General features: G+C 41.6%; 1 protein-coding gene across 4 annotated transcripts; it reads right to left on the bottom strand.

Annotated features, from left to right (window-relative positions):
• FAM171A2 (family with sequence similarity 171 member A2) lies at positions 1-24,210 on the bottom strand. Of its 4 annotated transcripts, none has more exons than XM_072414650.1 (8): positions 23,974-24,210; positions 15,175-15,414; positions 13,144-13,236; positions 11,843-12,007; positions 8,247-8,423; positions 7,967-8,083; positions 7,179-7,302; positions 1-6,366 (listed from the first exon to the last, which is right to left on the bottom strand). In XM_072414650.1, exons 1-8 carry the CDS (start codon positions 24,095-24,097, stop codon positions 4,908-4,910), a joined length of 2,499 nt encoding a protein of 832 aa, XP_072270751.1. In that variant the 5' UTR covers positions 24,098-24,210; the 3' UTR covers positions 1-4,907. The 4 variants fall into 4 exon arrangements, with proteins under 4 accessions (XP_072270751.1, XP_072270753.1, XP_072270754.1 ...); XM_072414652.1 differs by having other exon boundaries at positions 15,175-15,411; positions 23,974-24,206; XM_072414653.1 differs by having other exon boundaries at positions 15,184-15,414; positions 23,974-24,205.
• Between the last annotated feature and the right edge of the window lie 3,131 nt (positions 24,211-27,341).

The raw sequence follows: 27,341 nt of genomic DNA, 5'->3' as shown, positions 1-27,341 counted from the left end.
TTTTTTTTTTTTTTTTTTTTTATTGATCTTGTTTGAGAGACCAATTCAGACCATACAAGATGACAAAACACCCTCATTACTTCCTCTATCTATTGTTTACTATTCTGATTTTGGAGATGGGTTTTCTTTTCACATATCTTAATTTTATATTGTACACTAACCGCATTCAACATAAAAAAAAGCATATTATTAGGTTTACAATAACCATCAGGTACACATGTGATTGATTTAAGCACCCTGCCACTGAGAGAATGATCACTTGATTACACTCACCTTAGCAGGCTAGAACTACACTAAAGCATATAAGCAGTGCATTTAGGGTAGCCACATTGATATAAGTAGCAACAGAATACTAAATAAATGGCTCCCTATGGCGTAAAGAGCTATTTGCTGTACCTGGTGTGCATGATGTGGACCCTAAGCACCACATGTGGCTATTTTGTACTTGTGCAGCCCTTGGTCTTCAGACATTAGCAGTATACATCTCTACCAGCTTCATATAACATGTTCCCAGTCTCTTATTTCTGCAGCATGCAAGCAATTCTCTTATCTAATGTATTGTGTCTCCGGTCCCTGACTATCATTTCCTCCAGAGGATCCCCAGTCCTTAAACATCATTTCCTCTAGTACAGACTTTCTCAAACTTTTTTGCACTTGAAAAAACTTCAGAGAACCTCTGGTATAATTATTGTATCCACAACTTACAGTATATTAATGTGGTGGGAAGATTGCCACCTGTACAGAAAGCCAAGAAGGTGTCCCTTAAACTGACCTGAGCGGTACAAAATCCTGGTCGGGAAACACTGCTCTAGTGTGTCTCCAGTCCTTGACCATTGTTAGAATCAGTATGTCAAAAGCCTCTAACAGTTCTTACCAAAGGGATGGACATAAAAGTGATCTTAATATACAGAACATTATGTCCAGCATGTTGGCAATGTCAGGGGGTTGCATTTGAGGCCCCCCGATACCATGTAAGATGACAGCCACTGTTTTAGTAGCATGATCAAGCTACTAAAAATTCCCAGGCTAGCTCCATATTAAAGTGATGATGTAAAGTTTAACAAAAGCAATGCTTTCCCTATGGTAGCATGCAGCTAACCAATTACTTTCTCGATCACCATGTATACCATACATTTTATTCAAAATCATAGCTGACCTCCTTCATTTTTGGACCCCTTTGAAGGAAATCTATATCTGGAACCATCTATTGTCATAGTGATATCTAAAAATCCTAGCTGCCCATCTCTAATTGTCCACCCATCATGTCTATGTTAAAAATGGCAAAATTATGAGGAATGAGAATTCTTCATGACTACCCTGTATGCTATTAGTCTTTCTGCTCAATTCAGTGATCATTCTTTGCTCCCAAAAGTAAGCAGGACAAAATTTACTTTATGGAAAAAGCTTAATTACACCCAACATCTATCCAGAAGTCATATTTCTTACATGATAAATAATTAGTAAATAAATCAGTTGACCTCTGCACACAATGCTGTTGTGGAAAGTGAGCCAATTTATACAGGATGAGGTTTCTGGAAATGTCCCATTAATGTCTATCGTCTGATGTGGCACAACAAAGAAAAATTTTGGCAGTTACCAAAAGTAATGACTTACTAGAAACAATTTTTTAATTACACTAAAGGGAAGAAATCCTTTACAACATAAAATACCATGTGAGATGTCTCTCTGCTCATTCAAACAGGGTCTCTTTAAATCCTTTGAATGTCTGTTTAAATAACTAAACCCTCACAGCCCTACCTGAGCTTACAGGGTGCAACAAAGTCACCCCAATGTCATGTGACGATGTTCAGACCTGGTATTTAGCAATTAGGTGCAAGCAGCACAGGAAGAGGTCACATAGTTCCCCATACCAGGTGGAAGAATAAAAGCAACTAATGTGGCCTCACTATAAAAAAAACTAATATGTGGCCCACAATTCCAAAAACGTGAGTTTCAAATCACCGCTTATTACTTTGTGATAGATTCCTTTTGGTCTGAAAGTCTTTTTGAGAACCTGTGTCAGATATCCTGAGCCCTCCTAGTTTTTATCCTGGACTACAAAATAATAATCCTTTATGCAATAGAGATCAAAAAATGGAAAGGTTGAATTAAAGAAATGGTTAGGGTTGGTACCCCAATGCTTGGGGTGCTACCTTGTATTTCTAGGCATGATAGGAAAATCATTACACATCTGCAGTAAATGCACATTTTCAGTGTTCTGTCTCTATATTCATTGTTCTACATAAGATTGGATGTTCTGTAGTCTAACAGAAAAGCATGCAAGGCTCACAACACCACACAGATTTTCAGTGCAGCAGAAGCAGCATTGTCAGCTCACTACCTGAACTTAAAAGCTTACCGGCAGATCACCAGGCCATTGTCTGTATTTTCTGCATTGTTAAAGGAAAAACACTTGCAGAAATGTGCATGTACTATGTTTTTATGATTTGTTGGCCCTGATATACAGTTTTAAATAGGACTCCACTCCATATAACTTTGTAAAAAGTCTATATACATTGAGACAATGGTGGCCACCATTCCTGACCTGGTTATAAAATCATACAGCTTGGCTGGTTGGTGTTCTGACCTTCTTTTTAGAGCCTTTTGCAGCCGAGCATGTTACTGCTATGTTGCCAGTTCTGCCGGCTTATATAAAATCAGTGTCTGTCCAAGCTATTGGAAAGCTCTCCTCCTCACTTAACCCACTGGGCAGGTAGGGAAATTCTCAAACAATAAGCCTACTGATGATGCTTGGGAGCAGGGGCAACATGTTGGGAGGGGCTGATTGTACAAAGACAATCTCTGCTATTCAGTGTTTGTTTTTCAGATTTGTTTTAATCACAGCAACAAAAACAGCATAAACTACACTATCAGCATGCCTGAAGTTTATATTTGCTTAGAGAGTTACCCTACCTGTCCTGGTAACATGGCTGATCCAGGTATCATGTGAAGTGGAGAGCTTTCTGAAAGTTTGGACAGACACTTGGGAGTCTGATAACAGCAGTGTTAGGATCCTAATCCTGTGGAGAGTGTTTAACCTGACAAAGAGAGTCCTTTGACAGCCCAGACTGACACCTGGAGTGAGACCTCTGATGACGGCATTACCAGAGAAATACTGACCACTTCATTAATCCATGATCACATCCATTTGGTGAGTGAGATTCCATTACTTGTGTTGTTGTTTTTTATCAGCATCTATAGACTTTAGATGGTAAATGGTGCTGGTTTTAATTTTAATATAAAGAAATATTAAGTGACCTGGAGTATGTTTCTATGTGTACATTACTCTTCATGTTTACAATTTGTGCAGAAATCTGGTTAATTCCTTCTGATTCCCTGACTCAGAGTGAGTATACAGCTCAGGTGTTCAGTATTTGTATTATCTGCATGATTGTTCTGACACCAGAAGATCAGAGGATTAACAATCTAGCCATGGCTGTGCACATTATCCCTCAATATAGGTCCTATTTACATTTAATAGGGACTACAGCCTTTTTACCTTACCATGTGCACACACACAATGCTTTGACAGTCTAGTGAGAGCAGAGGGTCATGTGTGTTTTATTCTGAATTGCAGAATAAACTGAAGAGCTGGGAATCCTTGTCTTGTGATCAGGCACACTGAGAACACCACTTACCAGAAACCAGGTGAAAAAAACCAAAAGATCTGCACTTAAACTATGTACTTTATACAAAACCCCATGCTAAACTGTAAAATAGTAATGAAGCCCACCCCCCGCACTAGTTTGCAGTACAATTTTTTTTCTTTCACCTTTTATTATTAAGGTTTGTAGCAAACGGCAGTACTATTTAAACATGACAAATACACTTGATTTCTTGTGCTGTTTTTCCTTGGGAAATCGCTAGGGGGGCTAGCTCCTTGCAATACAAACAGCATCCCTCTAAGGATAATCAGAACAACATTATTTGGAATGCTTTGTAAAAGTCGGAAAACTTTCTTTAGAAACGTCAAATTTCAAAGACCATAATGCATTGCAAAAAAAGGATCATTAAATCTCTCAACCTTAACACTACTGTATGTTAACCAAGATGCATTGCAAGTTATTAGTTAATATTAAGATGGAAGGGGGTACACAATGGTTACAATGCATTGCAAGAGTTACACTGATGCATTGTGATAAGTAGATGTGGTTTCCATGGTAAGGGGTTAAATGGTACCACAATGCAGTGTAGCCTGTAAAACAGTAGTTACATGGCTATTTTAAATGAGGATTATGGACCAGAATGCATTGCAAGCTATGATTGTCCACACACCTTACACAAACAAAACACTAGGACCACAAAGCATGAGTTACTGGGAGATGCCATGGGCTGTTAAAATGCCCTGCTACATCAGGACCTCCGCACAGGACAGGATGGTGAAACCAAAAGATTCTCCATGTTCCAGCAAGCGGGGCCTGCTCCTCTTGTCCTTGTATGACTATTTAAAGGGAAATAGAAGACATCGTCAGGTTAAAGGTCCAAAGGTATCAATGATTTGCTCCACCTCTGTAAAGAGGGGACTGGTCATACTGAGGGTCTCACCAAGAAGTGTCATAGACTCCCAGTTACCAGAGGACCCTAAAACACCTGTGTATGTTTGTAAGGAATATTGCAAGTGTGTATTATATACATGAATGCATGTTAGTAACCGTGTTGGCTGTATGTGTGTAGACATGTGGGCAAAGTATGTTTCTGGATGTATATAGATCGCGGTGCCTCTGCTCTTCCACACAGGAACTCTCCAATGCTTGGGCTGTGCCTCGAGGTTAGGGGAGAGATGGGGGCAGGGTCTTTTTCATTCTCCGGCCCGGCCTTCAGGATTCAGGGGCCATCCCTGCGTTTTCTCCCCGCAGTCCTTTGAGGGGTATGTCCTATACACAGAACGAGAATTGAGAAATTCCTCATTATTTTACATTAAACACCATCAGGGGTCTCTCTTCTCTCTTTTGCCAGGGGCTCTTCTTATCTTGGTCATCCCCACCTTCAGACTGGTCATTAAGGTCCTCATCAGGGCTGGTCATTGAATCCCTTCGAAGTTCGCTGGTGCTACTGCGGGAACTGTCCCCTCGGCTGCGCCCTCTTCTGTTCATAGTTGGGCAGGACTCAGAGGCCTCATCCAAAAGCGGGGTGAGTGAGCTGTCTTCAGGTGAGCAGCCTCCGCCAGTCCGACTTTCACTAAGGCTCTGTTCCCCTTCTTCAGCAAAAACCAGCTTGGTGTAGGTCAAAGAAGAAGGTTGATGTTGAGACCTCCCACCTCGCCCTTCTTCTGGTCCAGGTTTTACTTTAATCTCATTAACATCTACACCTGAGTCCAGGCTGGCATCATTACTGCGTGTCTTGTCACCAGCCTGCAGGTCTATGTAGGAGTGACGCACCTGGGCATTGGAACGTCCATCCAAAGACACAAACCAGGCTCTTGGGTGAGGCTTCACACCAAGTTCTAAAAGCTTCTTTTCTGTAAGTGCTTGGAGCTCTCCGTTAAGTTGAGCCATGGTGGATTCATTAAAAACCACAGGTATAGTGACTGACCCACTCATTTGGGAAGAGTGGTTACCCCAGCCTTTTCCCTCCTGTTCTTGTGTTGAGCCAGTAGAGGCTCCTTGTTGGTAGTTGTGACCTTGCTGAAGCAACTGTTGACGTTGAGCATGATCTTGAGGGGCAAAATGGTGGGCATGCAAAGCCTGTGATGACACAGAATCGCTCTCGGACTGATCTTCATTCTGCCCCGATGGATTATCTTCTGATGACAACCTTACGTAATGAGCAGGAATTACCAAAGTGGGCATGGCATGTCTGTACCCTCCCTCCTTCATGTGGTCAATAGAGCCACAAAATATAAGCTGTCCAGGTTGAGTCAAGGAAGTGGGGCGTGACAGTGGATCCGCTGATTGGGTCATCAAATAATCTGGAGGTTTAGAGTCACCAATAACATGTTTAAAGGGTGGTGGAAGTGGGGGAGGTGATGGAGGTGGATCTCTAGCTCCTCCTCTACCTCCTCTCCTTCTCTGCTGTCCCTTTCCTCCACTTCCATAGTTCCTTTTTAAATCTTCTGAATCCAGCAGGTCACCAGAGCGGGCTGACTTTAGCGGATAATCTTCTCGAGGTCCTGGCCTTAGAGGAAGAGTATCTGTGGAATGCTGGATGGATGAACGCCCACCAGGTTTACAAAAGTCTTCACGGGAGGAATAAGCAGAGCGTAGGACTGGAGTTCGTAGGTCACTATCAGCTGTGGATGAAGAGTCCAGGTGGCTGGTGCTGATGAGGTTAAGGTGGGAGGTCGAAGTGGCCTGATCCCGTTTTGGCTCAGAGAGACCAGAAAGCTGCAGTTTGTGATGCTGTTGTCTTGGCTTCAGACATCTACGTCTGCAAAAAAAGATGACACATAGTTTAGAAAAAAAAAGAAACAAAACAGTGAAGGAGACATGAGTAAGACCCTGTGTAAGTGTGATTCATAAAACTCTGCAATATTTGAAATAAAACTAAAACCAAGCTGTATGATAATATGCTTTTCTTGAATCATGCCTTGGCTGTCTCTTCCAGCTGTGATATAGGATAGCAAGGACCTTGTTTTATAATAAGGCATGGTAGGGCAGTAATAGGGAAAAGATCAGCTACAGGGAGCCTACAGATAATATATGTAGATAGTCCTGTGTCCTCTTCAAATTATATATATAACTGGATCAAATAAAGCATACCGCTAATGAGTATGCTGCTTGTGATTATAAAAACTGTCAAAATTGATTTCTGGAAAATGCATTATGCTTTATTAAATTCTTGTTTTGTGAGGGCATCTGGCTGAAAGATATCACATTGCTGCGTTGGAAGCTTGTGTGCCAATTTTTCACAAATAAGTCTATGGGAATCTTTAAAACCCTGAGAACAGTTGGACTGAGCACTTTTTGAACATGATCTGTCAATATGAACAAAAACAGTCACTCCAAGTTGCCTCCTGAAGTTTTTTTTTTCAAATTCATAGGCACATTATTATCCTATGCCAACAACTTCTTGCATAGCTGCCTTGGCTTTGCATATAATTCACATCATTATGTTCATAAACCTGGCAGATGTACTTTAAGAAAGAGGAAGCACAATAGCCGAAGAAAAAGAAAGAATAGAATTTTATGCAATTTTGGGAATGGCAAAGCCCTAATAGCTAGGCAGCAACAAACTTTTACCTGCAGTAATAAATTAGGAGGCAGAGAAGGATAAGGACCAGCAGTGTAAGAGCACCCAGAATAGAGAGGAGGAAGATAGTATGGTAGCCAGCTATGTCCACACCACTCATCAGTGACAGCATACCTAAGGAGAAAACAGAATTCAAGAATGACATCCTATGTCTGAGTACAATCAGAAAACACACATGTGGTACCAATATGATAAGCAATGGAAATAACCCAGCTGGGACAGATATATGAATTGTTCCTAGCTAGAGAAAAAAAGGGTGCCAGGCATTTGTACATATACAAGTTTTTTTGCACCAACTAATTATTTTCTGTATGGTATTATGAGTCACTAAATAGGTACAATGAAGAAATTACATTTGTCACCCAAATGTGCCAAGGAAACAATCTGGTGGGGACTTCAAGGGTTTATACATGTAAAATGCATCATTTAGCAATCCAAAAGCATATACCATGGTTGGACAATATATAGTAAAAGACCAGGCCGAGAACTTCCATACCTCTGCTCCTCAATAGGTACATAAGATTCAAAATAGTGATAACCGGAGACCTGTACACAAAGCCAGGCAGCAATTGCAAACATGAAAATGTCAATGGTCTAGCTGGCCCTGGTTTCACTACTTTTTGGGTCCCTGCAGTCAATAAAGTCATAGCTTCTAAACTCCATATTTTATTTCAGGTCAGCAAATTAGAAAGTATTACCAATGCCAGATTAGGGGAGCAGTCTGCCCTTGCAAGAAAAGAATAAAGATCCCATCAAAGAAATAAGCAGAAAGCCTTACCTCTTCCACTGGAGGGGATAGCAGCTGCCCAATATCCCAGCTTCTGGGATGAAAAAGACCAGTACAGTTGCTGCCCGTCTCTCCGCACCACACCCATGCCGGAACGGGTCCACAAACCTGAGAGAAGTAAAGAACAAGGGGAACGCATGTCAGGGCAGAGTCGGGGGCAAGAAGAAATTGGTGTAGGGGGTACAAAAGAGCAATGATATCAGATCAAAAACATAATGTATTGGTCACACTGCTGTCCAGTATCTGTTTTGATTTATTGGTGACTACATACCGTTCTTTGGGTCAAATTTCCAAGCAGGTATGCTGCTGGCGGGTGTGATCCCGCTGTCAGAAGGGAGGGGGAGAGATAACTGAGCAGGACCAACCAGATTGACTTCAGAACCGTTCCCAGTAAAAAGATGAACGCTAACCGCAGCCACAGGAAGCAGTTCCACCCAGCTGGAGTTACCTAGCAGTAAGCAAACATTTGTTAGGTCACAGAAATGGCCAATCAAATCTAGTGAACAAGAAACATTTTCCCAAAAAATACATCCAGTGGCTTTTATTGCTGACCTCCTACTGAAAGTTCTAATTGCATGAAGGTTTTGCTGACACTTTTAGTGTCACTTCTCCAGAACAAATATGCCAGTCGAGAAAAGTCTGTCCTGCAGATTATTAAATTATAGAAACTTGATGACCAGGTTCCCATCATTTCTACTAAAGTCCAATACGTTTTCAGTTTATAGAACAGCCATGTCCTCAGCAAAAAAGCCTGTCCCCTGCCAGCACAATGTAGAAAAGAAGCGTACCTAGCAGTATGGAAGCGGGGGTCTTTTTGTAATCATCAAAGCTGATTGTATAGCTTTAGCTCTGATTTATTAGGATGTGTCTGCAGAGAGACTACTGTTTCCACACAGAAAGCAAGGCCCATTCTTTGCAGCATGCTGGCAGGGAAGGCTCTTTTACTTATACTGTTGCTTCTCTCAAAAGAAAGAAACTCGATATGGCCCATTTTTTTTATTTTATTGCACCTGGAATGTAATAGGGTAATTTAATCTAAAAATTGGATTTTTTTAACATTTTTTCACTGAGCATAGAACAGGATCGGTCATGTGGCTCAGGAAGATTGGGATTCAATAGAATGTTATCTAAATCTCTGACTGTCAAAAGCCAACAGATATTAAAGCATATGAAGCCAGCTGCTTCCAATTATTCTGGATGCTTTACGTCTTGTAAGACTCCCTGTAGACGGCACAAGTACCCAGCAGGGGCAGAATCCATCTGTACCGAGCACTCGGCGAGATAACTTGGCAATTATTTCTTCTAAACTGCAAAGTGCTGCAAATATGAAGATACACTGTAAATAATTAATAATGACAACATTAATGCGTCTCCCAAGCCTCAGCAGCATTTATGAATTCAGATCCGGGCATACATAGGGGGTAGGAGCATGACAGGGAAGCCCTGAAAGCAAAGGAACGGACATTTGGACTTATAGGATGGATATAACCGATCCTACACCATATAGAGATCTAGTGGATAAAAATGTTGGAGCGAGTTTGAGCATTTCTGAGACCAAGCCATGGAAGGGATATAAAGGGGCTGTTCATGTACCAAGGTAAATTGTTACCATGCAAGAAATGTCCAATCACATGCAGGGAAATCTTAAAAAAACAGGCATATGGTTGAAGATTTCAGAGCTTCATCTGATTTTCTAAAATAAGTAGACCATAAAAAGAAACTAAATACTGAATTCTGAATGTAATCAACACTGCACATTCTTCTCTCTCATCCTATCATCATGTTAGAGCATCTACACATTTGTCCACTGAATACATATTAGGTTTTCATAGAATTCTAATAAATGCAATCATGCACAATGACTGTACAGACCAAGCTCCTTGCATGTCAATTTTTGGGATTGTTTCAAGAAATGCAATAATGTCTGCACAGGAGTCCCTACCAATAAATCTGGATGGAGAACATTTCAAATGAATGCAATGCTAATAATGACCACTGGAGGGGGATTGCAAAGAAAGCAGAATTTAGAATAAATGAAGTCTGCATAGTGCTGTCTGGGCTCTGCAACACAACTTTATATGACAATGCTAAGTATCAGATGACCTGCTTTTTTTTGCTCTTGGGCCCCTGTGAAGGTCCCAGCTGCCTGATCCCTAGGCTCTACACATAGTCACTACATGGCAGCTGTAGACCTAAACATACAACAAGGCCTTTCCCCTTGGCCCAGGAACCTGTATATTATATACTTTGTAAAGCTGCATACACACCTGCAATTTTTCTCGTTGGAAAGGATCTTTCACGATCCTTTCCAACGAGAAAAGACTGCACGATGCATGAACGATGCTGTACATACAGCACCGTTCATGCTCTATGGAGAGGGGAGGGGGAGAGCGACGGAGCGGCACCCTGCTGCGCGCTCTCCCCTTCCCTTTCATTAGGATCGGTCGTCGTCCATCGTCCATGGATCCGCCAGGACGGTCGTCGGACGATGGACGACGACCGACTGTACACACGGCAGATTTTCGCCCGATAATTGGCCGATACCGATTATCGGGCGAGAAAAATTTGCCGTGTGTACGCAGCTTAACTCTTTCCTATAGATCAAGTTACTACATGACAATACTGGGTAACAATACGTAAACAGTTCACACCTATAACCCATTAGACCTAGAAGTTCTTGTTTCAAGACCTAGATATGACATGACCCTTCTTTTTTTCTTATGGCTAGAAAGCTCTGTGTTCTAGACCTTGACAATAAATGGCTTCACTCTGGGCATAGGCACAAGATCTAGACACACTTCATGTAACATCCGTCAACATCTAGGCCCCCCTTTAGGCACAACACGTCTCTTCCCTCTAGACCTAGGCACTGTATAGCTATTTCCTGTAGATTAGGATTCTGCATGACAATACTGGGTAACAATATATAAATAGTTTATATCTATAACCTCTGGACACACTTTATGGCTCTTCCTTCAAGACGTAGACACTACATAGACCTTGACACTAAATGACTCGCCTCTAGACCTAGGCGCTGCACAGCTCCTTCCTCTAATGAGTAACAGTATATAAACATTGCAAACCTATACAAAGGGAATGCCTGGTAATAAAAGGTATACATAAATAGGGTAACATATGCAAATAAAATCCAAAAATGCAGTTCCATGCTTAGATAGAACCATTACAAAAAAGATTAAACCATAGCTGGAGGGTCCTACCATTGTTATTATAAACTCTAGAGGAGTGGAAATGCAGGAATTTGTTCATTTCAATTTATTCACATCACTTTTAATTTCACAAAGCAATTCAAAGAGATATTTAAATTAGTAAATATTTTTCCTGGTCCAGGAGACTAGAATATAATATACCCTTTAGTCCTAGTCCTAAAACCAGGATATAATCTTGTTTTCAGTCCAAAAAACAGGTTTAAGTCTTCTCTCCATTCCTGGTGAACAAGATATAATCTCCTCACTGGTTCTGGAGAACAGGATTTTATCTCCTCTATAGACCTGAATATATTCTCGTCTTGAATACCACAATATGTTATCCTCCCCGTCTGAAGGGTTTGGTTATAATCCCCTCTCCAATTCTGGAGTTGTATTTAAGAATGTGATTCTACCCCTGCTCCTAAATACTAGATATATAAACTAAGGCAGGAGACCAGGATATATGTTTCTCTGTCGTTTCTGGAGCTCAGATTATACAACGAGCTCCCCAAAGCTGATACACATCTTTACTTTAACCACATCTCAAGGATCTCACCGTGTTTTTTGTTCTGTAGTGTATTGCATTGTTCTGAGATACAATGTCCGTATACATTAGCCCTAAAGAAAAACAGACTTGGTATCTCATTTTTAAATGTCTTACCCCCGTTGCTGGAATCAGGATCTGCCCCGATAAATGCTGGGAATCCTCTCATCTGATGGAGATTGCTAGTGGTGGTAAGAGAGGATGACAGCTGGGTATAGGTGGATGATCGGGGTAAACGGATAGACTTTCTCTGGAACTGAACCACTGGTTGGCTTCGAACACCTGTAGACAGGGACATATTGCGTAAATGACAGAACTTCACACTACCCTTACCTGGTAGCTTCCATCTACATGTCAACAAGTTGTTTGAGAAAGGCAATCTAAGTAGTAAATGTAACATAAAGTGAAAATATGCTAACGTCAAGAACAGAACCAACAACCCAGTCAATATTTCTTGGTGTTTATTGCTGTACCATAATACGCCAAATGCAAGAATACAGTCACCAATCTCAATATCGGTCTGGTAACTTTACTTACAGTCTGTGATTTGCATCAACCAATCATAAATCAGTTTGTCCCAATCTGGGCATACGCTGATTTTTGACTGGCTGGAATTGCAGCACATTATTGCTCTTTGAACTGTTATATTACAAAAACCGTTAGGTGATTCACACCATCTGCTGCTTCTATATCTGGTCTTTTCTGAGTCACCAGACAATCATATTAGCATAGCAGGCTATCGGCTGTACACTTGTCAGTCTACTTAACTGCGTCAACCCATCCTGATGAGACGATCACAAATCACTGAATGAGGCATCATTAAACCCCTTTAACCCTTTTTGTTACCAGACTAGGTTCTATTTAGCAGCATTAATTAACTTAACAATAGTTCTCTAATATGAATGCCAACACAACCTTTAAATAGTTTAAAAGGGGACCTAACCCTTTTAGATAGCACAATGTTTTAAGGCTTATTATTATGTATGTTTTGTAATACTGTAATTGTATTTGACAATTATACACGTATAGGAGTGGCTAATCTACAACTGTATTAATTGTAATAAAATAAAAATATGGAAGAGAAAGCACTGCCAGGGGTCATATAATTAATGTAGTTATTTAACATCATCCCCAGTAATAGTGCAACCACTACAATTTTCCAGTGTGGCCCCCAAGACCCACCCATAACAGCCTACCCCCCAACTATAAAAGGTATGCCCACCCCTCGCTCAACCTGTATTAATTGCTATCACTATAATACCAACCCCAATAACAGATTTTACACACACACAACCCACCCTTGTATATATGAATATTACCAATTATGAAAAATAACAACAGCTAGATATAATTCAGACAATAACAAAATAAGAGCCCAATCTAAATGTATATAAGAGCCCAATCTAAATATTGTTTACCGGGAGAGCCCAGTAGAATCTGTACAATATCTTCATACAGGATTAGCGTGGCAGGTCTTTCAGGAAGAAGGTACAAGCTGACGGAGGCATACACTATATTAAGAGAGAGACAAAAGAAAGTTAAATCCCCGGAGCAAAGGACCCCAGCTCAGGTCACAGGGAGGAGAACAAAATCTACATACATAGCTCAAAGTATTTTTTTTTATGTTTTGGTAGAGCAGGAAGATTTAAAACCCCGATGAGTTTTTTATTGCTTTCTATATTCCCTTCCTGAAGATGCAACAGAAAGTAATAGGAAATCATCATCAAGTGATAACGTAGTTTTCCCTATTAGAAGATTTCTCCCTCATCTTGTACACATGGAAATACTGACATTTTGATGTCAGTTGTGACTGGTTCTCTTTCAACTCCATACTCTCTGATATAAAACAGAATCCTAAGTGAGAAGGAAGCTTGGATAGGGCAGCTCCTAATATAATGATCAGAGAGGCGTTTTACATTCAGGGGTGCAGAATTATAAATGGTGGGGGTCTGGCATGTAACATTCTGCCAATCCGCTGCTTTTATGTTCTAATAAGCAAGCTCCTAGCATCATGTCCCCCAGTGACCTCTTCAAGCACGGATCACTGTAAGGGAGGTTAAATGCTTCTGAGCCAGTCGATGTGTCAATATGATAAGGGAGGGGAGAATAGGAGACAGAATGATATCATATATGGGGGAGGAGTACTTGCAGAATAGGCACTGCCAGAAAAGATTACTGTGACAGAAATGCCAATGAATGCTATCTTGTGACCTTGGATAAGAATACAGGATACTGCAAACATCCTGCCAGACAGAATGCAAGGAAACTGTATGACACTTATACACCATGAATGTGTAACAATATATAGTAAGTGAATGGGCAGGAAGTAGTGCACTGTGCACTTATAACACTTTGCAAGCTGGGCTGATATTTAAAGACTTTGTTTTCCCAAAACCAACATTTCAATTCCCGTAAATCACTTGCCAAATTTTTATGTCTATCTAGACATGGTGACGTATGGTAAATGTAGAGCTCACCCATCTGAAGTTCACAGCTGTGTCATCGACCACTGTTACAAGTTGGTGGGGGTATTTTGGAGATGGTAGCTTTGCCCCCCTAGATCTTACTAGAGACAATGGGCATGATTTATCAAAGCTCTCCAAGACTAAATCTGCATACACATGAGCAAATATTGTTGTTGGAAAGGATCTTTCACGATCCTTTCCAACGACTAGGGTCTTCATGATGCATGAACGAGTGTTGTACATACAGCACCCTGCTGTACGCTCCCCTTATTCCCTTGCATTAGGATCATTCATCGTCCATCGTCCGTGGATCCGCCAAGACGGTCGTTCGGATGATGGACGACAGGCGCTGTACACACGGCAGATTTTTCTCCGATATTGGCCCTGAGCCAATTATTGGGCAAAAACCATTGAACGTGTGTACGTAGTTTTAGACTAAAGCCGCAAACACACGTGCAATTCTTGTCGTTGGAAAGGATCTTTCACGATCCTTTCCAAGGATAAGAACCGCAAGATGCATGAACGGTGCTGTACATACAGCACCGTTCTGCTCTATGGAGAGGGGAGGGGGAGAGCGACGGAGCGGCACCCTGCTGCCTGCTCTCCCCCTTAACTTGCATTAGGATCGCTCATCGTTCATCGTCCGTGGATCCGCCAGGACGGATCCACGGACGATAAACGACCTGGGCTGTACACACGCCAGATTCTCGCCCGATATCTGGCCGATGCCAATTATCAGGCGAGAAAAATTTGACGTGTGTACGCAGCTTTAAGCTGGCCCCACTTTAAACAAAGCAAACTTGACTTGACATAAGCTGAATTGATAGCTGATCAAAAGGTGATCATACAAAAACTGGAACATGTATTGATTATATAAAAATTAGAATGGTTTTATAAAAATGCCCCCTCCTATGTCACACTTTAGAAAGTCAACGACAATGACGTACACACTCTCACTGACATACATACATATATATGTCTCACAGTCCTTACGTGGCAGTCTATCCACCCTCCAGGGGACAGAGTTGGTGACGTATCCTCTCTTGCTGGCAGTGACGAGGATCCAGGTACCCAGTCTGTAACTGATGCCCAGCACTGCTATGCCATCCGTGTCAGTGACACCAGACGCTAAGCTGCTCTGATTACCGAATATCTCCACCACCGCTGAGGTCAAAGGGGAAAGGTCGCCATTCTCAAACACTTGAACTTTGATTTGGACTTCTGCTGAGGGTAGAAAGTTCAATGCAAAAGACAAAAAAATATACAGTGGGCAAATGCAAAAAATGCAGCAATTACAAATGATATATTCATTATTAACATCCTTTAGATACAAAAAGAAACGTGTGACATTTGGATGTAAGCCCTACCCATCTGCACCTCTCGCCCATTACTTCCCAGTACTGCCTGAACCTTTTTATTTCCTTATTACCTTGTGTCCAGTATTATCTTTAAATCATTGCTCTGGACCACGCAATGGTGGACCATTGGTGACAATGTCTGCGTCATGTGTGTCATGGTAGTCCCATTCAGCGAACACGCAGCAGGGTGACAACACAGGAAAGCAATTAGGAGATGGGGACAAAGCAAGTTTGAAAACAACTTTTTTTGTTTTTTATGAGGTTTACTAGTTTACATTTATGTTTACTATTTTCTACCACTTCTCCAGCTCTCCATATGGTACATTCCATTACTCATTCTTACACCCTTTGACCTGTGATCACCAGATCATATTATAGTAGGGCATGGGAGCCCCATTTACCACGGGGCCTTCGGCACTTGTGTTTGAATCCGACATAATCTCTTCTCTTCCAAACACTGTGGCCTGTGTGTGGAAGAATTCAGTAGGCCTCAGGCCGCAACGTCAGTGCAGAGACCGCAGTTCATTTATATTTCCGCAAGTTGGGGGAATACAGCTAAACAAATGCTTTGTTGTTTGCTCTTTATACAATCTTTGAGAAGCACTTGGGTCATGTCAAGTACATGCGGTTGAGTGTAAATGATATAAAGGATGGGGGGGCACTGCCGTGGCTCCAGCAACCACCAGATATATGGTAAAGCCACATGGGACCACCATAAATCAGGACCTATGTGACCTACCAAGTAACTGTGCCCTACCTTCAATTACTCCACAGATCACCTCCTCACACTAACCCTACTTTTAAATATGAAGCCCCAGGGCGTATACAATTGTGCTTTGTTATAGAGCGTCTCCATCTTGTCTGGAAAAGACAAAGCAACTAGTTCATTTAACTTCTCCACCCCCAGTAGTAGATACTTCCCCACCTCTTTATTCAGACCCCAGGAGCAAAGAAATTGCTGGGTACTTCAGGGTATGGGGTAAGTATGTGAAGTATTCTCTTTGCTATCATGTGACAGCATTTGTGCTTGGTGAATGGTCCAGAAGCTATCACATAATGGCCTATCCTTCGTGTCCCCAGCCCCATCTAAGGTCCAATCTGCAACTTGGAGCTTACAGAGAATCGAGATAAAGAGGAAATGGGCAGCTGGAGAACCGAGAAGTCAAAAAATCACTCTAAAGCAACTTTAAAATATTCATAATAACCTCTATTTGTGCCACCGTTCTCCCGTGTACTGAGGACAAACCACCAGAAGGAGAATCTTAAGAATTTAACATTTTCGAGAAAGTCAAGTTCTGGTCCCCCATTGTGCTCAGTGGTTTGATCTGGAGGCCCTCAGGTTACTATTGTGAGTTATAGGCTGGAGGTAAGAACCACATACCACCGTAGGGGACTAGAAAAGCACTGAAACTCATGTTGTTTTACTACTGCCTGTATTGGTGTGAAGATGTTGCATATGTAAATGACAAAACAATTTACAACAATACAATTACAGTGATTGGTGCTGTTCCCAAGTGTACTAGGTCTTGTTCAATTTAAAGTGAACCTGTTAACTTGCATATTTGGGGCAAAAAAAGTTAAGTTGATAGCCCAGTTCCTCTGGTTACCTTTCCTTTGCCCTTCACCACTAAATGTAGAAAGCCCTGTGTAGGTTCCATGTTAGTTTATGACCTCATTAGGCCTTCATACTGGAAAGATACAAAGAAAGGGATTGGGGGAGAAATTGGAGAAAGCAGCATGCTCTCCCATACCTGGAGGAACTGGGCATCCAATGTAGGGCAGCAAGGGAGTGTGGGAAAAATAAATGTCTACTAAGGAAAACCAGGCCATCAGGTGAATCTGTCATTGTGTCCTAATTAGATAAAGTCACGTTTTTTTAACGGTTTTATATTTGGCACATACAGTCCATGATCCCTATTTGTCCAGTCCGGCCATGTACACCTCTCTCCTTGCTTCTACACTAGCTCCTTGTCTTAGACGGGCATGTTAACTGCGACAAGGTGACGGGATTTGGGACAATCTCCCAGGCATTCACTGGATGTGAATGGTACAGCGGAGTGTCTCTGTTGCCGCAGTAACGGCCTCATTCAAATCATTTAAACCCAAGGCAGAGGAAGACAGGGGAGGAGAGGGGTACGTGTACGAGAGGGGATACTAGGTACGAATACTAAAAATCCAAGGACGTTTTTAAAACCTCATCCAAAAATAGGCAGGGCAACCAGCAGCAATTATAACAGCAACCGCGCCTAACCAATCGGATTTTACCTTTCATCAATTTGGAGTCAAAGAAATAGAAAATTTCCATGTTATAACTGCACAAAAAGCAGTTTTCTGTTACCCAAAAAAAAAAGGAAATTGGCTTTCAAGAGACCCTGTCACCTTGCCCATGCAGTGTGTGTTGCCCATCAGAGTACGTTGCCTTCTTTTACAGTAGCGCCATGGTGTATACACGGGAGACACAATGCAGGAGAATGAAAAGGAATTAGTTAGGTGGTAATAAGACGGCAGAAGATAAATGACATGAACAATTAGTCCAAAGGTAGCACACTGACGGGGAAGAGACACAATGCACACTGTCTGACCTGCTTAAGTCATGTCCAAACATAAAAGAGAGCTGAAATGCTACAGAAATAACACAGCCGGGCTAAAATAAGACTTCTCAGACATAAAAGACAATTCTGTGTGAACGCCGTGGTGTCCCCAGCTACCGGTAATCCCCGAGAGATCATTACCAGTGCAGACAGCACATAATGACTACTAGGTGTCACATATTACATGTCTCGCCATGACAGCTATAGTTCTATCTCAGGAGAAAATGAGGTTGCTATATCCTAGATCATCGCAAACTCTTTGACAGTTCGGTCATTTCTTTCAGACCTACTTCCATAACCAGTGATAGATTTAGGGAGCAGAACTGCATATGACATGGCAGCGATGGGGGCCTACATGACTATTGTCTGAAGTTGGCCAATGGCTCCCTCCGCCATTTTGTTTTGTTGTGGCTGGGGCAGAAAGCTTTGTCACTGTACAATGCCTTTCGATGCACACAATGTGATTTTTCTCTAGGCTGTCCAGGAAAAAAAAAACTACAACAGGATGTAGATAGGACTCACAGGTCATACTGGCCCAGTTAGCGGTGGTCATAGGGAAGTGGAAAGTGTGCCAATGCACAAGGGCCCAGGACCATTATTAGCCAACAGGGGTCCCAAGTCAGTTCTGCACCCATTCACCCTTCTTGTTGTATCACTGCAACATGTTTTCATTCATTAGTAATGTGTTACAGTAGCCCAAACATTTTAAGAAGTTGTGCATCTTAATGTATGTAAGAAGAAACCTTTAATTCATACTATGTGTGTTGTGGTGGGCCGTGCTGGAGATATAGTACCAATAACTATATAAATATATTAGGGTTCCATTCGAAATAATATGCACCACAACACTTATTGTATTAACAAGGTAACATGCACATTACCTCAAGTCCCACCAGCTGCCCCCCAATAGATCCAATGATGATAAGTGTTTGTTCCTAATCTATAATATACAGCAAAGTACAAAAAATGAGCCCACTTTACACTGTTCAAAATGTAGTGCACAGCGGGTCCATTTGTTCATCCTATCTGACGCGTTTCGCCCCGAATAGACTTCACCATAGAAATGGTAAACATGATCGAGCACAAAAGTTCTATCCCTGTCCCTTCAACCAAATCTATGAATAAATTAGGAATAATATGTATCAGTGAGGATGAACTCTGATTCTGAGATCTGCTGTACACCGTTATAGATTCAATTTGCCTGTTTGAAGCCTGAAAGCATGTTTATATTTTTTTTTGTGTGCATAAAAAAAAGGTAAAAATATTATGCAACATAATATAATAACTATAAACAATACAGACAGAATAAATGCTCAGCCAAAAATTGTCCTTAATTTTTGATCTATGTTTATTTTATAAATATTTTATTTATAATTTTATAAATATTCCCTGTCAACTTCCTAAATGTTGTCCATTCCTAATAATCCCATTTCCTGTTTTTTAAGAAACAGCTCCAGACGGTTACTCAAAAACTGCTATTGTATGTAGAAGAAAGTGTTCACATCCTCGGCCATTGACTCAAATCCAAATTGATGAACTCAGCAGTTTATCACTGGGGAAACTGTTGGAACAAGCTTTCAGCACATCATCTACTGGACTCTATTCAACACTTTGGAAACATTTACCGGGTCGGCCCACCCATTATTGGTATTTTAATTTATCCAGGGTGCTGGAGCATTAAACGTCCTGACAGTTCTTATGACTGGGGAGAGAATTAGGGTCTTTTTAACATGGGGGAACCCTTTGTAATAACTTTCAGGTCTTCACGAAACCCCTAATATATCCTTACTATATCCACAGCTCACAGTATATTAGTGTATTGATGAGTGGGAAGAATGTCGCCCTTACAGATAACCAAAAAAATCATTGGTGTCACTGATACTGACCCGGGGGTCATAAACTGCTCATTGCTTAAGGAACCCCTGGAAATCCCCGGAGAAACCCTGGGGTCCCATGGAACCCTGATTGAGAAACATTGCATTAATATGAATAATGGCAACCCTCCAACCAACGCATGTCTCATCGCATTAACATACACTCCAGTGGAAATGGGTTCCTTGAGGAATGCACCTCAGCATCACTTTTGTGTTCCTTAATTCTTTAAAACAAAGCAATTCCTTTACAAAAAAACAAGAGCTTTAAACTTTCTCAGTAGGCATGGGGGCCTAAATATAAGAAAGTGGGGATCAGATAATAGATCTATCCAATACTGATCTGTCACATAGAAGATAGGGACTGTAGGTTTGTTCTTAAGTTGAATTTGTTTCTAAAGCTGCGTACACACGGCAAATTTTTCTCGCCCGATAATCGGTATCGACCAATTATCGGGCGAAAATCTGCCGTGTGTACAGTCGGTCGTCGTCCATCGTCCGACGACCGTCCTGGCGGATCCATGGACGATGGACGACGACCGATCCTAATGAAAGGGAAGGGGGAGAGCGCAGCAGGGTGCCGCTCCGTCGCTCTCCCCCTCCCCTCTCCATAGAGCATGAACGGTGCTGTATGTACAGCATCGTTCATGCATCGTGCAGTCTTTTCTCGTTGGAAAGGATCGTGAAAGATCCTTTCCAACGAGAAAAATTGCAGGTGTGTACGCAGCTTTAGTCGGAATAAGTACATTAATAATAATTAACAAATGCAGTTAGGACAGATGTTTGTCTCCACATATTATTAGGCAGTATGGTGTCAGTTACTGTCTAAAATCCTCACTGTAAGTTAATCACAAACAAAGCAAAAAAAAAAACAAAAAACCCTTGTGGAGCCTAGATATTCGTTAACTTCTGGGGCAAGATGTGCTTTGATATGCAAAAAGAAACAGCTGCAAAGTTTGTCTTGGTCATTAAAGAATTACAAGAGGTTGCAGAAGAGCTCAATCTAAGATCACCCACAACATCAGCTGTATCTAGGAGTCATCCGTATGTCAGATGTCCTTAACTCGGGACTACCTGTACCATCTATTTATTAACATTGCATCAGGTATCCCCTGATATTACATAGCTGCTGGTTTATTGTACTTGTAAGGAGCAACTAATTGCAACAAGTGATGTCCAACAGAAAGCCTTGATGACATGTATGTTAGGAAATATAACATTTATTGCAAGGGTTTCTGGACTTGTTCTATACTCTCATAATTCACAATCGGCCTGATTTATTAAAGCTCTCTAAGAACCTGGGTGATCCAGCAAACTTGTTTTCAATCCTGGACCAGGTATATTCCATTTATCAAGTAATAGCAAATGATTTTAAGGTTTACCAGGTTTGCTGGATCACCCAGGTTCACCCATGATAGTCTATATTCTCCAGTCTTAGAGAGCTTTAATAAATCAGGCGTGTGGTTGGGACTGCAGTAAGCATAGACGTGCCATAACAGAGGTGCATTTTGGTACATTTATACTAGGCATGCATGAATATACTCACTTGGCCACGTGATCGATATTTACCTGATCAAAAGGTGATCAGGGAATATTGATCTTTTTTTACCTTTGCACCACTTGACATCAGGACATCACCACTGCTAGAATGGTACTGATCGATGCGTTATCAAACATCCAACACTCCTGATCATACTCATTGAATAACAAGAGCGGTCTTACCCAATATTTGTCCATTGGGAAAGGCCCCAGTGTTTCAATGATTTTCCATATTTTCCATATTTTTATTGTGTCAACTCTGGAAAGCATTGCATGGTGTATGCATAAGTAAAATTCAGGAAGCAATGCAGTTGGGAAACCCCAAATTCTGGCATTTGAGGGGAGTAAACCCATCTCTCCCTTTTCCAATAATGCAGCACTTGGTCCCAGTTGTGTGTGCTCGGCCAATGCTAATAATGACTTTCTGAAAGTCGACATTTGCATATGATTTGTATTGAAATAAATGGTACTTAGAATGTATCTGTAATTGTAGCGGAGAGATAAATCTGCACCAAATGGTGACAACTTTACAAAGCTGTATAGTACAGGAGAACTTTAAACCTAAAGAGCCAAAAGAAAGCAGTTAGTAGACTTTCCAGTTAACAAATTAGGTCTGATGAGTAAGGAGGAGCTGTGTTCATCTTAATCAGCAAGCAACATTTTTTTTCCTTTCCTTGCATGTTTAGAAATCAACATCACTCTTATAATAAATCATCCCCAAAGTGTGTTATTGTCCCCATGCCAAAGCACACAAAAACAAAAATGGTAAATGATTGCATTTAAAATGTTTCTAACTCAGCAAACATAATGTAAAATAATTCATAACTTAAGTCTTATTGTTTGAAAGGTGGCAAGTCTGAGCCCACTAAGGTCTAAGAATTACGGCTGCTGAAGAATGTTCAGTAGGTGACACTGCCAGGAGATGCCTGCCCCCCCCCCCTTCTACAAGTTGTGGTTTCTTCCAAGAGACCAGGTCATGTAGTGATGTCTATGGTCAGTGGGTGAAACCAAAGATGGTGGCAGGGGTGCACAGGCACCTAGAAGTTTTCTCCCAAAGTTTGGAGTAGTCACCTGAAGAAGAATAAGTATTGAGTGGCATTTTTTTAACAACACAGGGTACAATATGAATCTGTAAATACACCTGAATGATCTATGTAGAAGTAACCATTCAATAGCACAACGTGTCCCGTAAAGGTGAACATCCTATAACCAGACAGCTATTAGTTGCTATGATACTGAACACTTTGTAGTTCTGCAAGACACCTCTACATTGGTCCACGGGGACCGTGACTGAGAACAGATCTCATTTACCTGCCAAATTCTCTGCTGAGGAAAGCAGAAATCACAAAGTCAGCTACAAAATAAAAAGACATAATAGATTTCGTTATCACTGAACCATGCGGAATTCCAAGCCTTTAAATGTCCAACATCCAAAAATCATGCCAGCAACGTGCTACTTTATGAGGTTGGCTAACCGGTGAACAAACTGACCAATCAGATTTTATCTTTGCAAGGAAACATGGTATCTGACATATTATTAGTGGCAATATTCTGTTTGCTTCCAGTGAGATTTCCAGAGACAGACAGACGTCGGCCAGGAAGACAGCTGGGATTGGGGACAGCTGACCTGGCGTGCGGCTACGAATATAGAGAATATCCCTATTCCCCAGAGTGGCCTAAACATGTGGGACCTTAGCCCACCCGGTTATTCACACCGTAATGTAGGTCATGTGACATCAAACACCTAACCCCTCGCTTGCCACCCCCCTTAACTCAATCAAGTCACCGTGTGGCATTAAAAGCCATAATTGTCAACAAATGCCCCCGTAAACCAGCACCAATCCACCTCCCCAGGGTGCCGTAACCCATACAGCCAATCAGATCCCACTCTACAGTGTAAAATGGATTCTGATTGCTTTGGTAAATAACACCGTGACGGATACAGAATTAGGATTTGGTAAGTGATCACTGCCTGGGTCAACCCCTCCAAATGCATCCCCACCCATTACATCAGATGCAATATTTACCCCAGAGACCGATCATCTCCCCCCTCCCATCTAGAAAAATGCACAGCTCTCTGGCAGCATGCACAGACATCCCCCCCCCCCTCCACAAAAATGAATGGGGACTCCCTGCAATGTGGACCCACTAAAAACAAAGTCGCCCTAATAAATCAGTCTCCACCAATCAAATCTCCAATCACAGATCACATCAAGCCACCAATCAAAGATCAGAATCCCTCAATGAGCAGAGGGACCCCCACCCCAGGAGGAAAACAATAGAGCCCCTAGAAAATGCCCCCCACCCCAGGATGAGGGGCCCATGTCTGCAGTAAGCAATGGATGGAAGGTAAGTACAGCTCCCTGCACATTCTCTGACCCCTAATGCCACCCTTCCCATTGTCTTCACATCCTCCAGACTTACCTTGAGGCATTGGGGGATCTCCCAAAGATTTGCCATGGCAACCAATGCAGAACATCACCATCAGGACCAGGCCAGGGTAGCAGAGCCCCCCACAAGGCATCCCTGATTCCACAGCTCGCCCCATGCTTTCCCAACCGTCACCCCTCCATTCTTTTTTTTTTTTTTTTTTTTGCTCTTCTCCAGCCACAGACAGCTCAGCTCCTCTCCTCTCTCTCCCCCTCCCTCTGTCTTTCTGCCTCTCATGTGCCACACCTCCCCCTATTCTATACCACTCAGCGCCACCTGCTGGACACACAGGGCCAGTGCCGGGGAGACTCAGGTGAGAGGCAATGCTCCTAGATACAAGGGGCTGTGTGGCTGCCAATGATGACATTGCCCCCTCCCTCATGGCACTGCCTCTTGTCCTATAAGCTGCAGAACCCCTGGCATCCTGCAGGTCATGGAACAACAAGTACAGCCAAGACAAAAATTGCAGGGACAGAGCTGTAACCTTCAGCAACCAATAATTCCCCATCTGCATTGCATCCTGGTGATGTGTTGCTATATAATGAATAGGATGTCATATTAGTAATATCTTGACATCCTTAGAAAAAAGTTAAATTCATGTTGGGTGCTCTGAAACAATTCAGTAGATTGTAACCTCTTTTGGGCAAAGACCTCTCCTCCCCATTGTTTGTATCTGTCTGTCATTTGCAACCCCTATTTAATGTACAGCGCTGCGTAATATGCTGGCGCTTTATAAATATATTTTATTAATAATAATATAAATAAATAATTATGCTGTTAGTGCCCACTGACCAGCACAGATGTTTTATCTATATGATGTAAGATTGAGACTCCTATTTCCTTAGGCTGCAGTTGTTTGTCCAGGGCGTCTAATAACTTTATGTGTGTCTACTGACTGGTGTGATAATATTGCTTAATATAAGACACTTTTAGAGCAAAAGATCTAGAGATAGAAAGATGGACAGATAGATAGATAGATAGATAGATAGAAAACAATAAAGTGGATGGATAGTGAGGGAGAGAATGATAGATGGCTGGAGACAAAAGAGAAAGTGAATGATACATTTGTGGATAGAATGATAGAGAGAAAACAATAGATAAATGGAGAGAGAGAAAGAGAATCATAGATAGTTGGAGAAATAGAAGAAAGAGAGATAGTATGATAGTTACAAACAAAAATAGATGGATAAGTAGAATGGAGAGAGTGATAGAAAATTAGAAGAGGGAGAATGTTTGAAGATGGAAGAGAGATAGAATGCTAGACACAAATAGTTATTATGGATGCATAATAGAATAGATTTATTGTGATTTAAAGCTCTCCAATGTGAAGAGGGACCTTGATGTGAAGTTGAATACTCTGATGTAAAAGTAGATGATCTGGTGTAAGGTGGGGAGTCTGATGTAAAAAGATTCTCCTGATGTAAAGGAGCTTCTTCTAAAGAGCCCTTGTCAAAAATCAGCACTTGAGCCTTTGGTTCTGTAGCTAAAGGACCATCAGAGGTGGTATAGATATGCCATGAGATCGCAGTCCAAGTCCAAATTCCCCATCAGAATCCATTGGTCTGTAGCTACACTAGTTGGCCCTGGTATAGTCCAAGGAATGTCTTGTCACACATTGCTCCATGATTACAGTACTATTGGTAACATAGCACACTTCTATATTGCTGCAATCAGATGGTGTTCAAAAAGTGTCACTTGAACACCATCAATGCAACTGTTAGTTGATCTGTGCCAATATCCTTGTGAATGCAATAAATAAATACCAGAGGAACATCAAAGGAAGCATGTCAGGAGAAGTGTCAAAGCAAGGTCCTCCAACACCCAAGGTGAAGATACCCAAGCCCGCCTATCCTGGGGCTAAGGCTATTGGGGGAGTAGTGATGAGACAGGTTAAAGAAATTCATGATTGCTATTTAATCCGACATAGGCTAGATCTATTGGTGTTTGAAATACAAACTTTCACCTCAGACTGAAATATAAATGGCTGTACGAAGACCAAACTGTTTAAGAGATAAAAAGGGAAGAAAGTATCTCTTGTGAAAAAACTGCTCCAAACTAAACAGTTATTTACCTGATCTCTGGAACTGTCCCCCCCCTTCCAAACTTACTGATGCAGTGGTGTTCTGATCCTCTTATTACCTGTGATCCCAGGGGGCCAAGGGCCCATCCCCCTACCTTGGACCTGGACAGGAGAATGCTTCAGATGGAGCAACATGATAGGTAGAAAGTAAGAGGTAGGGACACACCTTCCATTTCATGACTACAGCCAAAGTTTTGTGATTATTTGTGATATTTAAAGAGGAACTAAAAAAGAAGAGAAGTAAGATGGCTGCTCTTGTCTCTGGAATGTGGACAGGTGGTTCAGCCTGGATTTAGTTTTGCTTTAAGCCTGAGTGAAGTAGAACACCCCTAGCCCTGGAATTACTAAATCCATAGTGTCCTTTAATTTTACATCACTGACAGCATTTCATTTGGGATTTCTAACTTATGTTAGAAGCATTTTTGGTAATTGAAGGCCGTTTTGTCCCCAGATCACCCTTAATTGGCTCCCTGTGAACGCAGCCAAAATTGTTTGAGAATTCATCCAATCTCAGATATCATGCAAACAGTCCAGTGGGCTCTCTCCGATACCATTTGTTGCATTAATAAATCCATTAGCACTCATCAAGCTCAAAATAATGTAGGTAAAGTATGTTTGAAAGCAATTTACATATTCCCAGAACCACATGTAGCCAATAACTATCTGCAAATGTACCCGTAAAGTAAATCCCAAGCGAAAAACTTTTTTTTTCATTTAGAGTTAGATCCCCTGTCATGTGTTGTCTTGATTTCATGGGGGGTTTGTTTTTGCTCTATGCAAATCCTGAAAATTACATTTCCTGCATAGCATATGAATCTGTTCTGATGGGCGGTTATGTCAAGCACTTTTAACTAGTACTAAACCACCCAAATTATCCCATGATTAATAAAACAAATTGTAGAAGTCACCAGATTAAGGTGGTTCAGGTGCAGTATGCTTTTTCAGAAGCTCTCTTCAGCATGTCGGGATGGCCGGCCACACAACCGCTTCTATAGACTTCAATGGGAAGGCTTTCCAAATGTATGGGCAACATGGAGCAACTGCAACCCCCTACTAGAGCATTTCAATGCATGTCTGAATGCATGTCAATACCTCCTCCTTACCTCTCCTGAACATTTAGAGCCTGATTTATTAAAGCTCTCCAAGACTGGAGAAGATCATGGGAGAACCTGAGGGATTCAGCAAACTTAAAAGTGGCGATTTCGTGCCTTTTTGTTTATCGGATGCAAAATACCTGATGCTCCAAAGCATAAGGATTGCCTCCCATGTGACAGTACTTGGA

Source organism: Pyxicephalus adspersus, chromosome 6, assembly GCF_032062135.1.
Source record: "Pyxicephalus adspersus chromosome 6, UCB_Pads_2.0, whole genome shotgun sequence".
NCBI classification, from domain to species: Eukaryota; Metazoa; Chordata; class Amphibia; order Anura; family Pyxicephalidae; genus Pyxicephalus; species Pyxicephalus adspersus.
The sequence above is the reverse complement of the archived record's forward strand: the minus strand, read 5'-3'. Positions and strand labels throughout refer to the sequence as shown.